The 15,058-nt window shown below is 52.8% G+C and overlaps 6 protein-coding genes across 6 annotated transcripts; 4 read left to right on the top strand and 2 right to left on the bottom strand.

Annotated features, from left to right (window-relative positions):
* Nucleotides 1-521: 521 nt before the first annotated feature.
* Nucleotides 522-968, bottom strand: VE01_08371 (uncharacterized protein; the record flags this gene model as incomplete). Its single annotated transcript, XM_018277796.1, has 2 exons — nt 522-662; nt 717-968. 2 exons carry the CDS (start codon nt 966-968, stop codon nt 522-524), a joined length of 393 nt encoding a protein of 130 aa, XP_018127329.1.
* A 405-nt stretch (nt 969-1,373) lies between these two features.
* On the top strand, nt 1,374-4,878 carry VE01_08370 (uncharacterized protein; the record flags this gene model as incomplete). The annotated part of the gene is made up of 5 exons (XM_018277795.1): nt 1,374-1,473; nt 1,550-2,547; nt 2,839-3,114; nt 3,163-4,806; nt 4,873-4,878. 5 exons carry the CDS (start codon nt 1,374-1,376, stop codon nt 4,876-4,878), a joined length of 3,024 nt encoding a protein of 1,007 aa, XP_018127297.1.
* Nucleotides 4,879-4,961: 83 nt separating this feature from the next.
* NOP9 (RNA binding) lies at nt 4,962-7,320 on the top strand. The gene has a single exon (XM_018277794.2). The coding sequence runs from the start codon at nt 5,119-5,121 to the stop codon at nt 7,294-7,296; it is 2,178 nt and encodes a 725-aa protein (XP_018127287.1). The 5' UTR covers nt 4,962-5,118; the 3' UTR covers nt 7,297-7,320.
* Nucleotides 7,321-7,705: 385 nt separating this feature from the next.
* VE01_08368 (uncharacterized protein) lies at nt 7,706-8,737 on the bottom strand (the record flags this gene model as incomplete). Its single annotated transcript, XM_018277793.1, has 1 exon — nt 7,706-8,737. The coding sequence occupies one exon, from the start codon at nt 8,735-8,737 to the stop codon at nt 7,706-7,708; it is 1,032 nt and encodes a 343-aa protein (XP_018127286.1).
* A 1,839-nt stretch (nt 8,738-10,576) lies between these two features.
* On the top strand, nt 10,577-12,113 carry VE01_08367 (uncharacterized protein). The gene is made up of 6 exons (XM_018277792.2): nt 10,577-10,863; nt 10,919-11,015; nt 11,108-11,147; nt 11,192-11,270; nt 11,317-11,728; nt 11,829-12,113. Exons 1-6 carry the CDS (start codon nt 10,813-10,815, stop codon nt 11,957-11,959), a joined length of 810 nt encoding a protein of 269 aa, XP_018127291.1. The 5' UTR covers nt 10,577-10,812; the 3' UTR covers nt 11,960-12,113.
* Nucleotides 12,114-12,895: 782 nt separating this feature from the next.
* On the top strand, nt 12,896-14,953 carry VE01_08366 (uncharacterized protein). Its single transcript, XM_018277791.2, has 3 exons — nt 12,896-13,267; nt 13,322-13,536; nt 13,593-14,953. Exons 1-3 carry the CDS (start codon nt 13,084-13,086, stop codon nt 14,829-14,831), a joined length of 1,638 nt encoding a protein of 545 aa, XP_018127290.1. The 5' UTR covers nt 12,896-13,083; the 3' UTR covers nt 14,832-14,953.
* Nucleotides 14,954-15,058: the final 105 nt, after the last annotated feature.

Below are 15,058 nucleotides of genomic sequence, written 5' to 3'. Positions count from 1 at the left end.
AATTCGGTATCGTAGTGGTGTAGAATTCGACAGTTATAAATATGCAACTAGGTTTAGAAATACAAAATATTCTCATGTTCTAAACACAACGCAAGAGTGAGAGATGGTCAGCAGCGTGACAGATGTGCTTAATCCTAGAAGTCCTTTCCACCATACTTGTTCCCAATTAGAGCCTTTCCACCCTCCTTCACCTCGACGCCATTATACTTGTGAGAGGCCCTAATCGCACCCCTACTCTAGCCACTACTATATGCATCCCCAGCAAGGGCCTGTCCATTGATCCTAATATTCGAGTACTGGTGACCTGCAATTACTTCCCATGCCGTTTTTTGAAGGAGGTTATCGACACCCGTAGCTGCATCCTCGATCAGCTCAAGAGACTGCTTGTCACCAATCTCTGCTGCTTCTTGCTAGACAAGTGTGGTTTGGGACTGAGGTGCAGGGAATAGTTTCTCAATCTCGTCGATAAGGGAGACTATCTGTCTAAGGAGATCTTTCAGGGTAGACCTGTGATAGAGAGACTAGCTAGTAAGCTTCAAAAATCGACCCTTCTTTTGACGCTGTGTAGCCAAGCCTTTCATCTTAGTATCCAGCACGACCATCTTCGGATCCATATCGCCTATTGAATACGCTAAGAGATCCTCGCCAGCCTTCGCAGTCGACTTATACTTTTTAGAGATGGACTCGGTGTCAGCAAACAGCACAAGAATTTAGACCAGCGCATCCTTTGCAAGTTCAAAGTCGGTCGCAGCAGCATCCTGCCTGCCTAGTTTAGGATCGTCGTAGATATTGACAGACTCGCCCCATTGTGTAAGACGGAGTCTCAGGCAGTTGAGAGTAAGCTGGCTGGTCTGGAAATCCCGACCGAAGTGACGGCCAAACTGGACGTACTCGAAGCAGTCAACACAAGCAGTAAAGGCAGATGCAATTCTAATGGCACCGGAGACAATGCCGAACGGCTCCGCCATTGACAAGAGAAATGATAATGCAAGACAAGAGCCGTCAGAGTGAAGGTTGAGTTGATGGGATGGAGTGGGACCCCACTAGGACTTACTTTAGTCACAGCCTCACAACACTAGGCCAATATGCAACCCTACACTTACAGGGAGGGCAGTGATGGGGTAGTCCCCTCACCATCAACGACGAGATAACTAATAATCATAACGTAACCTGACAACTAATAACCATAACGTAACCTGACAGCACCCACCTAACTTGCGACTTATGACTTACAAGAGGAAGGAGAGGTATAACGTATTGATTGCACTTCACCATTCATTAACTGGGATTTGTACTTAGTAGACTCTTAACAGCTCCTTCTCCACTTTTGCGGGCGGCAGCTAGCTTGACTGTATTACCTTACAAAGTACACTATGTCGGATCCCGAGCAGCCACGTGGGTCTAACAAGCAATACCGAGACATTAATATCAACGATGGCGCAAGAGCCCATCTCGGGGATATATACCATATTAGTAAGTTAACTTAACGCTCTTTAACATTATACATATTAAAAAGAGGAGCACCACAAAACTGACACGCACGCGATAGCCCGAGAAGATCCCCTCAGCCTACTCCCGTTTGCAACAGACGCGCCGTTCAATTCCTACGTCCGCCAACACGAACCTGCCTGCCTCCCTAACACCCGCGTCGACCTTTTAAAAGACATATATGGCTGGGCTGATGGAAAAGATGGACAAGGTGAGCGATGCATCTTCTGGTTGAATGGCCTAGCTGGAACGGGAAAGTCAACAATCACCCGTACCGTCGCCCACAGGTATAATCAGCAGAAGCGTCTTGGAGCCAGCTTCTTCTTCTCAAAGGGTGACGGAGATGTGAGCCATGCCGGCAAGTTCTTTACAAGTCTAGCAGTGCAGCTCGCTTTCAATGTGCCGTCTCTTCGACAGTATATCTGTGAGGCTGTTACCAAGCGGAGTGATATTGCGAATCTGTCCCTCTTAGACCAGTGGCGCCAGCTTGTTCTCGGCCCCCTATCAAGGCTAGAGAAATCTCACCAGCCGTACGTCCTCGTTGTTGATGCGCTCGACGAGTGTGAGGGTGATATCAACGTCCAGAACATTCTGGGGCTCTTAGCCGAGGCTCGGTCACTAACGACGGTACGACTTCAAGTCTTTCTAACTAGTAGACCCGAAATTCCAATCCGACACAGCATATACCGTATCCCACAAGCTAAGCACCAGGACTTCATACTCCATGATATACCACTAGAGACTATTAACCATGATATCTCTCTATTCCTAGAATACAATCTAGAGACAATCAGGCAGCAGTGGACTCTCGGCGCAGACTGGCCAGGCGAGGCGATTCTGAGACAGCTAGTTCTACACGCTTGTGGCCTCTTCATTTGGGCAGCAACAGCATGTCAGTTTATCCATCAAGGGAGGCGATTCGCACGCAAGAGACTAGATACAATTCTCAAGGTCAGTAGCAGCGCTATTACCGCACTAGAGAAACACCTCAACGAGATCTATCTTGCTGTCCTTAAGAACTCGATCTCCTCAGAATATTCAGACGAAGAGAAAGAAGAGGTATGCGATATGTTAAAGCATATTCTTGGAAGTATAGTAGTGTTGCTCTCACCTCTTTCTACCTTGTCATTAAGCAAGCTATTACACATTCCAAAAGAAGATATCGACAATACATTTGAGGACCTTTATGCGATCCTTAATATTCCAAAGGAGCCGACTCGCCCGCTCTGCCTACACCATCCTTCATTTCGCGACTTCCTCCTTAGCAAAGATCGATGTAGGGAGTTTTAGGTGAATGAAAAGGAGGCGCACCAGATATTAGCTGCTGGCTGCATAAAGCTAATGTCCCAGACACTTAAGAAGGACATTTGCAAAATGCATACTCCTGGTAGCCAAGCTAGCCAGGTTAAGAGCAGTTGGATTGAGGAATGCCTTCCACCTGAAGTTCAATATGCATGTCTTTACTGGGTCCAGCATATACAAAGGGGTGATTCTCAGGTTCATAGTGGCAGAGAAGCTCACCGGTTTCTACAGGATCATCTACTGCACTGGCTCGAGGCACTCGGGTGGATGGGCAAGACGTCAGAAGGGATTCAGGCAATATTGTCCCTAGAGGCTTACGTTCTGGTAATCTATATATCTATTACTTACAAGACTCTAATTAACATGTCATAGGTTAATGAAAGCCCCGATTTACACGCATTTATCTATGATGCAATGCGATTCGCCTTGTATAACCGATTGGTGATTGAAAAGGCACCCCTACAGCTATACTGTTCGGCGCTTGTTTTCGCCCCGAAGAAAAGCATTGTTCGGAGGCAATTTGAGAAATTTATCCCACCTTGGATCCAATTGAAGACGAGAGCGCAAGAAAATTGGAACGCTGCGCTGCAGACGCTCGAGGGCCATTCGGACTCAGTCGAGTCTGTGGCCTTCTCGCGAGATGGCAAGCACATGGCGTCTGGGTCGCATGATAAAACGGTACGGCTCTGGGACGCCGTGACTGGCGCGGCGCTACAGGTGCTCGAGGGTTCCAGCCCGGTCACGTCAGTGGATTTCTCCCCAGACAGCAAGCGCATAGTGTCTGGGTCACTTAATGGCTCAATACAGCTCTGGGACGCTATGACAGGTGTAGCGCTACAGAAGCTCGAGGACCATTCGAGTTTAGTCGAGTCAGTAGCCTTCTCGCCAGACGGCAAGCGTATAGCATCTGGGTCACATGATCTAACAGTACGGCTCTGGGACGCTGAGACAGGTGCAGTACTGCAGACACTTGAGGGCCATTCGAAATTTATCACATCAGTAGCCTTCTCGCCAGACAGCAAGTGTATAGCATCTGGGTCACATGATCAAACGGTACAGCTCTGGGACGCTGAGACGGGCGCAGTGCTACAGACGATTGAGGGCCAAAGCTTTCTCACGCCTGTGGCCTTCGCGCTAGACGGCAAGCGGTGGGCGTCTGGGTCAGATGGTCAATCAGTACAGCTCTGGGACGCTATGACAGGCGAGGCACTACAGACACTTAAGGGCCATTGGGGTCCAATTACATCATTAGCCTTCTCACCGGACAGTAAGCGCCTAGCTTCTGGGTCACATGATCTAACAGTATGGCTTTGGGACGCCATGACAGGTGCAGTACTGCAGATACTCGAGGGCCATTCAAGGAAGATCTCGTCAGTGGCCTTCTCGCTAGACGGCAAGCGTGTGGCGTCTGGGTCAGGTGATTACACAGTACGGCTCTGGGACGTTGTGACAGGCACGGCGCTCCCGCCGCTCGAGGGCCCGTACCGTTCACGTTCTGTCGCGTCAGTGGCCTTCTCGCCAGACGGCAAGGGGGTGGTGTTTGGGTCAGGTGACATGGTACACCTCTGGAACACTGTGACGGGCACAGCACTGCAGACGCTCGAGGGCCATTTGAGCTCGGTTACATCGGTGGTCTTCTCGCCGGACGGCAAGCACGTGGCATCTGGGTCACAGGATAATACGGTACGGATCTGGGACTGCCTGACAGGCGCACCACTGCAGACACTCGAGTGGTATTCAGAGACAGTCTCGTCAGTTGCCTTCTCGCCGGACGGCAAGCGGGTGGCGGCTAGGTCAGGTGATAAAACACGGCTCTGGGACGCCGTCACGGGCACAGTGCTGGAGACGCTCAAGGGCCATTCGAAATTTCTCACGCCAGAAGCCTTCTTACATGATAGTAAGGTGGAGCCAGGTTTATTTGTGTTAGATGATTGGGTAATAGAAGGGAAGGAGAAGATTCTCTGGCTTCCTCGTGAATATCGACCGGAAGAAATGGCAGTCTGGAACGGAACTATCGTATTAGGACACTCAACAGGGAAAATATCTATTCTTAGATTTAAGGAAGGGTTGAAGCCTATATAGGAGTAGGATAGGTTATGAACATCTTATAACGGTTAGGGTTATGCCAGCCCCCTTTGTATAGAACTATCTAATTACTAAGTCTTACTATGTAAATGCCTAATTCTTAAGGCTAATTCCTAAGGCCAGAATCACACACAAACTATTGCCTACCACGTGATCGTAATCCCTCCCCCCACCGCCCGGCAGAAAAGTTCCAATCGCAAGATAAGTGCAATCAACCTCTGCAAACCACGATTCCCACCAACGATGCCGAAAGAAAACAAACAACGTGGTCGCCGCGGCGAGGGCAAGCGCAAGAGAGAGGCGAATGCGAATGAAGAACCCGTGGGCAAGAGGCCCGCTCTCGATGTTGGCGGCATATCCTTCGTGGGGGACACCACCGACACCTTCGTCCCACCACCATTCACCGAAGAAGCGGATGGACGACCCTTCTACGGCCTACTCGCCGAGGAAGAACAAGAATACTTCCGACGCGCAGACGAATTGCTCGAGCTGAACGACTTCCCGTCCGACGAAGACCGGTCGCTGTTCCTCGCCAATGTCTTCAAGGAGGCAGAGGGCAAGGAACTGAAAATTGCGAACAGCCAGTCATGTTCGCGGCTGATGGAGAGGCTCATCCTGCTGAGCACGCCTACACAAAAGAAGACGCTGTTCCAAAAGTTCAGTGGACAGTTCCTGCACCTCATACAGCATCGATTCGCCAGTCATTGCTGCGAGACGCTCTTCATCCATTCTGCGCCTATCGTCACCCAAGAACTCACCGAAGATGAGCCTGCGCCAACCGACGAAGTCTACGTGTCGATGGAGAACTCCTTCCTCTACACCCTGAACGAACTCGAAGGACAAATTGGGTTCCTCCTCAACGACCGATTCGCGTCGCACGCCCTTCGCGTCCTCCTCGTCGTTCTCTCTGGAAAACCACTCGCGAAATCTTCTACAAAAACCCTCCTCCAAAGCAGAAAGAAGGAAAACATCACGACCCCCGGCTTCAAGTCGTCCGCCGAAGAGCTCAGCCTGGAAGCGCGCGCCGTCCCATCCTCCTTCCAAGATGCAGTCAACAAGTTCATCTCCGACACTTCTGAAATCCTTGACGAGACCTCTATCCCGGTTCTGTCTTGCCACCAAACTGCCAACCCCGCTCTTCAACTCCTCCTCGAATTGGAGCTCACGCGCCCGACAAAGACAAAAGATCTCGCCCCAGAAGCGTCCGGCTCCATCCTGAGAAAACTTCTTCCCGATAACATTGAAACGGAGGGCTCCAAGTCCGCAGCATTCGTCAGTGGCCTCATCTACGAGTCCATCGGATCCCGCCTTCTGGAAACGCTCGTCACATACGCTCCAGGAAAACTGTTCAAGCAAATCTACCGCTCCACCTTCAAAGACCGCATCGGCGCATTGGCTCGCAACGAGATTGCCACCTACGTCGTCATCAAAGTCCTGGAGCGCGTTTCTCGTGAAGATCTCGAGGAAGCGGCCACCTCCATCACCCCGCAAATCCCCAACCTTATCGAACGCTCCCGAACCACCATCCTCAAGACCCTCCTCGAGCGCACATCCGCACGACGCGCCGAGAAAAGCACTGCCGCAATCACAACCGCGATCGCAGAGGCATACGGCAATGACCCCGCGACTCTCCTCCTCAAGATGACCAACACAACCCCCCAAACCGCCCCAGAAGCCGAAACCGATGAGAAAGTCGAACCCCGCCAAGATCTCACAACCCTTCACGGCTCCCTCCTCGCACAAGCCATGCTTGCGATCCCAGGCCTCCCAGCCACCCTGATCCAGGATTCCCTCCTGTGCCTCGACCTCCCCACCCTCATCCACCTCGCCTGCACCACGACGACCTCTCACATCCTCCAGGTGGCTCTGATCCCCACGGACCCCTCGTCCCCCAGCAACCCGGGCAGTGCCAACAACGCACCGTTCCGCCGCAAGCTGGTCAACATCTTCCTCGCAGACCCAGCGTCGATCATCACGCTCGCAACGTCAAAGTCGGGATCGCATGCCCTCGACGCGTTCTGGGATGGCACGCAGGGACTCATGATGCTGAAGGAGCGCATCTGCAGTATCCTCGCCAGCTCGATGGCTGAGCTACGCGAAGACTGGGTTGGCAGAGTAGTATTAAGAAATTGGATGGTGGAGCTCTTCGTCAGGAGGAAGGTAGAGTGGATTGGAAAGGTTAAGGAGGGAGAAGGGGGAACGACGGTGGCTGTTGCGCCGAAGGAAGATGAAGGTGACGCTGCAGAGGCGAAGAAGCCATTCCCTGCAAAGAAGGGACCAGTCAAAGGAAAAGGCGGAGATGGAAAGTCTGCCATTCAGCTTGCGAGAGAAAAGTTTGCTGCAGGAAAAACAAAGGGAGACATGAAAGTTGTGCGTGGCAAGGGAACCGGTGCGAATGCTGGGATGATCAAGAGTAGATAGACTGGCAGTTATACCTATGAAGTCAATGTTTTCATATTAATCCGCAAATGCCTTTCTCTCTCTCTAATGGCCTTGAAGCCCTGACTCATATCTATTTACCTTCTACATCGTCCTGTTTCGCCTGTCATATCTTCCCAACTTTTTTTTCGTACACCCTGCAAAAGACAGCCAACAAACTCCCTTTCCTTTTCCTTCAATCCAAAATATCCAAGTAATTCTTACACAACCATGCCTTCCCGACAAACCCGCTTATCCAACATGAAACCCCCAAAATAAAATAAAACGATGCCTAGATCAGTAAAAGGTGGAATCAGACACCAGCCGCTACGCTCGTAAAACGCTCAATGCCACTGGTCGTCCGGCTCATGGTATACAACAGAAAGTAAATGGTGCAAAAATCAACTCCGGCTCACCAACACCTTAACCAAGCCCAGCCCTTCTTCGGGGGCCCAATATCCCCTTGTGGTATTGGCAGCCTCATCCGCTTTCCTTCAATCTCAAGAGGGCTCAACGGCGCCGTCACGGCATGTCTCACACCAACACCTGCCTCCGACTTCCTCCTCCGCACCTTCTTCTCGCGCTGCTCTTGACTCTGCCCGCTCCTCCCGGCATCCCTCCTCGGCATTTGCTCCATCTTCTCCTTCTCATGTCGCCTCGCCTGCTCGCGCTGATAACGTAGACTCTCTTCCGTCCAGTCGACTGTATATCGTCTGTTATCCCCGCGGATCTCCCTCTCTTGAGTAGCCCTCGCATACTCCTCCTCCAGTCGTTGCTGCTCTTCCTCCCTCCGCGCCTCCACCACTCTTCGCACAATCAGTCCAAACGTCTCCTCAACATTCACTCGCTCCCGCGCGCTCGTCTCCATGAACCCGCACCCATGCCGCCGCGCCCATTCCAGACCCTCTCGAGCCGGCACCCGCCGAGAACTCGCCAGGTCAACCTTGTTCCCCGCCACAATCTTGACGGGCTTCAACTCCGACGCCTCGCTCACGATCGTCGTCCCGGTGCCACGCCTCGACCGACCCACCCGCGTTGTACTCCTTGTCAGCGGCTCACTGCCCTCGATCCGCCGCCGAAGCGCCGTCTCTGCCCTCTCCTCCCGACACTCCCCTTCCACCCGCACCAGCGCCTCAAACCACCCCAACGCCTCCAGACTCCGTCGGCTCGTAATGTCGTACACCAGCACGAACCCATCCGCATGCAGCGCCTCCTGCGCCCACAGCCCGCGGTATTCCTCCTGCCCTGCCGTGTCCGTGATGGTAATCACATACTCCACGCCGTCCACCCGCCGTGTTATGCTGTAGCTGTCTTCGATCGTCGGGTCGTATGTCGAGGTGAAGGCATTGCGGACGAGTGATAGCGTTAGCGACGACTTGCCGCTCCCGCCCGCGCCGAACAGTGTTATGGCGATGGGTTGTGGGGAGGGGGCCGGGCCGGTCATCGTGGGTCGAGATTACAGGCTGCTACCGAGATGGGCGTGAGGATGGAGGTGCTGGGCGAACCGCCCGCGTTGTGGGCGGCGCTGGCTGTTCAATGTTCGAGTATTTCGTGGTGTTTATGGGCGAAAGATCGTGTTGTTGTGGTCGTAGCCTGTGCCGGCTATATATGTAGCTCGTTCCGCGCTGGCTCGTGACAGTCGTGTAAACAGTCGACAGGCCAAATCGTAGCCACTGCGGTCGCAATCACAGACACTCGTCTCGATCAATGGCTCGTCGCCGTCGTTCTCGCGATGTGTGTTGGCCGCGCGCTGAGATCGTCGTCGAAGGGGTTTCTGTCAGGTACTGTGCGTGCAGTGCAGTAGCGTGGCGCCGGTCGCTGCAGTATGCCGAGCTTATGACCACAGACAAGCAGCTGACAGTGGCGCCTTGGTTAGTTAGGCTGGCCAGATCCTCGTTGGGCTGGCTAATTCGGGTGTGTTTGTCGCGTTTCGTCCTGTGGTATATTTGTTGGTGGCCGTGCGATTGTGTGCAGCAGGGCGGGTAAAATGCGAAGTGAAAGGTGTGATGGAGATCGTGGGATTCAAGAGGTGGGAGAGTTGACTGGTCGCGTTGGAGACGGGATAGAGGGGGTAGTAGTAAGGGTCGTCACACAGGGGGGAACGACGCCCACAATCGAAGGCGATGTGGAAAGGAATGTAGGGGATAAGAACGTGCGTCCCCGGAGATGAGCGTGGGGGATTGGGGGACGAGAGGAGAAGAATGTGATTGTGATGAGGAATGTGAGGCTGCATGTGCATAAGACCTGGGTATGGTAATATATGCTATGTTGATGACAATTGCTGTGTTGGTTTAGGCTCTGGGTTCAGCTCTGGGCCTAGCTCAGCTATTTTATCTATTTGTTTACCATTTACTACCGGATGTTATACGGATGTTATACAGAGCTTGTCCCGCCGGCGTCATTTTCTAGAGTCTCAGTCTCCATAGCTATTCATATATATGCCCCTTTTGTGAGACATTCGGGGTGTCCGGTCTTAGAGCCTGTCGCGATGATTTGCAATGCCATGACAGGTGCGATACAGCACCAGCTCAACTAGCAGGACTAACACAACAAGCAGGACTACCACAACTACCCTATCGCCGTGCGTCGCCTTGCTGTCTCGGAGCAGAAAAAGCACAGTCCTGTCCTCTCTTCTGTCTTTTGTGCTCGACGGCAGGACTAGCTGCTGTCCTGTCAACTCACCCGTCAGTCAGCTTCAAACTCGCCGGAGTGCATATCCACATGGAGCTTCGTCGCAGTCGCAGACCCATTTGGTCGCTCTAGAAGCCGCATCTAGTTCAATCCCGTCCCCAAAACAGACGCGCCAAGTCATTTCCCCAATTACCTTCTGTGGCCCGAAATTATAGGGATCTTGAAGGGCTTAAAAGGCCCCAAGGCGTCGGTTTCAGCGTACCGTATAGGGGTCCACGCTGCCGATCAAACCGTCCCTTTTTCCCTTTTCGCCCTTTTTTCAGACTTTGCTAATATCGCTTACTCAGCCCACCTGAGACCCTTCCAAAAAAGCCAAAAAAGAAGGCCAATGGAACAATTTACCCCTGTCGGCGCACGCGAGATGGAAGAAACATTGCGGATCCAGCGATGATCTTTGTGGGAAAGCCTCCTAAGCCTCCTTTTTGTGGAAATGGGGAATTGTAATCTTATGCTTTATAAGATCACAATTCTTATAGTATAATTTGTGCGTATGGGGAATGTGAAGATGGATTAATGCGATGTCGGATGCACTATTCCTCCGTTTGGCGGACCAACTTGGTCCGAAATGGCGAGCGAGTATCAATCAACCCCTCTACCTTCTAACCTCCAGACCGATAACTGTGATACTGTGTGCACACCTTCTCTGACAAACATTTCTCTCAAACTTCTGGCCAGCAAACATACTGGCTGTACATATATCTCTGCTTCCTATTCCCAGAACCCTATCACTTACTCCTCTTCAATAATTCCCCCTCGCCCTCTGGTATCGTTGAAGAAACCCACGGCTAATCTATCCCTTTCCCCGCACTCATATCTGAGATCGCCAACATGGTCGCTTTCAAGGCTCCTGCAAAGGAAATTCTTGCTGCGGCTCCTACGGTTCGTTCGAGGCCATTCTCATATAGAATTAAATTAACAAGCTAATAATATCCAGCTCCCGTACAAGCAATTCCTCCTCTTTGGTGACTCCATCACCCAGGGCGCCTTTGACCAGAACAAAGGATTTGCTCTGGGCGCTCAGCTGGCTCATGGTACGCATCCATAATCTAGTCACGCGTGGGAGCAAACTTGGACGCTCGAGTAGACATTGCTTTCATCAGTCCAGCTGACTTGTATGCTACAGACTATATGCGCCGCCTAGACGTTGTGGACCGCGGGCTTAGGTATGTCTCCCAATCACCAGCACGTCCGTTGCCAACCCCTCCAGTGGATACAACACCGACCAAGCTCTTGCCATAATCGAATACATCTTCCCTCCCCCCACCACCGCCAAAATCGACTACATGGTATTTCTCCCGCCATCCATTCAAACCCCCACTAACCCCCAACTAGACCCTCTTCTTCGGTGCCAACGACTCCTGTCACCTCGGCGGCGTCAGCCACCAACACGTTCCCCTCCAAACCTACCGCGAGAACCTCCTTGCCATTCTCTCCCACCCCCTCCTTCTCGCGCACAACCCACGCATTGTCATTATCACCACCCCACCCGTGGACGAGTATCAGCTCGCCGAGGAGACGCGCTCTGACGGACGTGTTGACCGCGGTCGCAGTGCCGAGAAAGCCCGGGCGTACGCCGAAGCTGGAAAGGCCGTCGGAGAGGCGCTGAGAGCAGAAGGGCGAGAAGTTGTCGTTTGTGACCTGTGGAGCGCGTTGATGGCGCGGACAGGGTGGAGCGGCGAGGGCGTGCTCCCCGGCAGTTTGAAAACGGATAAGAATCCCGCCTTTGCTGAGTTGCTCTCCGATGGTGTGTATAATTTTGTCCTTCCTGCTCATCCCGTCATCCCGCCGGAACCTCCACCTCAACACCACCATCCCAATCCCCATCGCTAACAACCTCCTGACAGGCCTCCACTTCAACCCTCCCGCCTATCGGGTCCTTTATGATGAGCTTCGCCAGACCCTGGAACAGACCTGGCCAGACAGCCACCCAGAGCGCCTGGAGAAGCATTTTCCAGATTGGAACTCCTGGTTTTAGAGTCTTGCGATTAACCGGCCGAAACGTGAGCAGCGACTTCAGCAGGTTCCGCGACGCGAACAGCGAGAGCAGCACGCGGATATGGTGACGGTTCGAGAGGGAGGCTTTCGTGAGTGCGGCAAGAGGCGGCGAGGCCCGTAGGACGGCGCGCGGTGTGGGGATGGGAAGGGCGGGGACGCGCAGCTGGCTAAATTTTGGGGCCATGATGGGGCATCTCCTGTTCGTGGTGGCGGTGATAGGGTTCGCGTTGTTAACCGCAAGTCGTGATGGGGAGTAACCTAAATAGACAGAAAATAGACACCATTTAGACGCGTTGAGCTTCGCGTCGAACTCTGGACTCAGTGACGCTATGCCCCTTTCCGCGATGGAAGCTGGGGGAGATGGGGTAACTGGCTATTCCCCCGCACGCATTGTTCGAAGTACTCTAACGGAAATGAAGACTGGAGACAATCCCCATATATTTCGCGGGAGTTGCTTGATTTAGTCGTAGCCTCGTCTGCACGATTCAGTGAGACTTGTTGGCATTTGTTAACATTTGAGAGGAAAGGTATTGGAAAATACACCGTCTGCCGAGGCATTGATGATGGACTAGTCCGCATCAGCTTTAGTGTAGTCCATACGGGCCTAAGTATGAAGAGAAGCATTCACATGCCAGAATTGTGTCGGAGGGTCCCAATAAAGCATAAACATCAAATTTCTATTTATGAAACTCATCCTGCGCCAATAAGAAGCCTGCTATTACACGTGATTACACTCGATTTTCACTTTTATGCAGCCCACAAGCCAATCCTGATCACATGATGACGATACTGTGAACATAACGACGTAATCCGCCATGTGATGCAACCAGAATCCGGGGACGGCAAAACTTAAATGCGGGGGGGAATCCCTGTTATAAACTCCGCACTGTGGGGTCATGAGAGCATGTGAAAGCCACACCAGCGCTGACGATTACCTTGTGTTTCCGCCGAGGCCCTCATATATGAATAAACCCCATTCCGGACCGCTTCTTTTTTTCCTTTCTTCTCTCTCTATACCGCTATCTGTTCTCTAATAGACTTTCCTTCATTTCGGGAAAGTTTTTTTTTGTTAGACCTGTAGCGATTATACCACACAACGACAAAATGTCGAAAACCTTCACCACCGCCGATGTTGCGGCGCATAACTCCCCCAGCGACCTGTTCATCATCGTCGACGAGGATGTCTACGACCTGACCAAGTTCCAGGACGACCACCCAGGTGGAAAGAAGATCCTCACCAGGGTCGCCGGAAAGGACGCCTCCAAGCAGTTCTGGAAGTATCACAATGGTATGATGGCACAGCTCACCTCTTCACTATCGTGCAAATACTGACGAATAACAGCCGGTATTCTCAAGAAGTACAAGGCCAAGCTCCAGGTTGGATCTTTGGATACCAAGAAGTCCGAAGCACCTCCACCACCTCCTCCAGCACCAGCACCAGCAGCTGCGCCGGTTGCCACATCCGCTCCCATCGCCAAGGCCGACAAATCGCAATTCGAGCCTTTGGAGGAGTTTGGCGACATGATCCCATACGCTGACCCATCGTGGTATCAGACTGTACGTAGTCGCAGCTCACCAACCAATCCCAAACATCACACTAACGAAATTTACAGTACCACTCCCCATACCACAACGAGACCCACGTTGCTCTGCGCGCCGAGATCCGCGCCTTCGTTGAGGAGAAGATTGAGCCATTCGTGACTGAATGGGACGAGGCCAAGGAGGTCCCTGAGGCCATCTACAAGGAGATGGGCACTCGCGGATACCTGGCCGGCCTGATGGGTTCGGACAACTTCCCTACCGAATACACTAACAACCGCGTCGCCTCCGTTGCCCCTGAGCAGTGGGATCTCTTCCACGAGCTGATTGTCACCGACGAGTTGTCTCGTGCCGCTTCCGGAGGTTTCGTCTGGAACGTCATTGGAGGTTTCGGTATCGGTTGCCCACCTATCATGCACTTCGGCTCAGAAGCCCTGAAGAAGCGCATTCTCCCTGGCATCCTCAACGGTGACAAGCGCGTCTGCCTCGCCATCACCGAGCCCGACGCAGGATCCGACGTTGCAAGCTTGGGCTGCGAGGCCAAGCTCTCCGAGGATGGCAAGCACTACATCGTCAACGGTGAGAAGAAGTGGATCACCAACGGTATCTGGTCCGACTACTTCACCGTTGCCGTCCGTACCGGCAAACCCGGCATGAACGGACTCAGTGTGCTGCTCATTGAGCGCGAGGCTGGTGGCGTTACAACTCGCCGCATGGACTGCCAGGGTGTCTGGTCCTCGGGAACTACCTACATCACCTTCGAGGACGTCAAGGTCCCCGTCGAGAACCTGATCGGCAAGGAGAACCAGGGCTTCAAGGTCATCATGACCAACTTCAACCACGAGCGCATCGGCATCATCATCCAGTGCATCCGCTTCTCGCGTGTCTGCTACTCCGAGTGTGTCTCGTACGCCCACAAGCGCCGCACCTTCGGCGTGCCCCTCATCAAGCACCCCGTCATCCGCCTCAAGCTCGCGCACATGGCGCGCCAGATCGAGGCCTCGTACGCGTGGCTCGAGAACCTCATCTTCCAGTGCCAGCGCATGGACCAGACCGAGGCCATGCTCAAGCTTGGTGGCGCCATTGCCAGTCTCAAGGCCCAGAGCACCGTCACTTTCGAGTACTGCGCCCGCGAGGCCAGTCAGATCTTCGGTGGTCTGTCGTACAGCCGTGGTGGCCAGGGCGGCAAGATCGAGCGTCTGTACCGTGATGTGCGTGCGTACGCCATCCCAGGTGGTAGCGAGGAGATCATGTTGGATCTAAGCATCAGGCAGGCACTGAAGGTGCACGAGATTCTGGGAATGAAGTTGTAGACTGGTTAGAGTCGGCTGGAAAGGGGGGGACTGGGCAGCGGGAGGAGGTTCTGGTGATACCCGGATTAAAAGCGAGAGGGTATCTGTAATTATATGCATGGATGTGTATGTATGTTGGCAGGTTTATAGTATCTAAATGACATTACTATCTTATATTTAATTTGGCGTGTTTGTGTTGTGTTGTGTTTGTGTTGTGTTGTGCCGTGATCATTTTGGTCTCAAATGGG

This window comes from Pseudogymnoascus verrucosus (genome assembly GCF_001662655.1).
Source record: "Pseudogymnoascus verrucosus strain UAMH 10579 unplaced genomic scaffold scaffold_47, whole genome shotgun sequence".
NCBI lineage: Eukaryota > Fungi > Ascomycota > Leotiomycetes > Thelebolales > Thelebolaceae > Pseudogymnoascus > Pseudogymnoascus verrucosus.
This window is presented reverse-complemented; position numbering and strand designations above follow the sequence as displayed.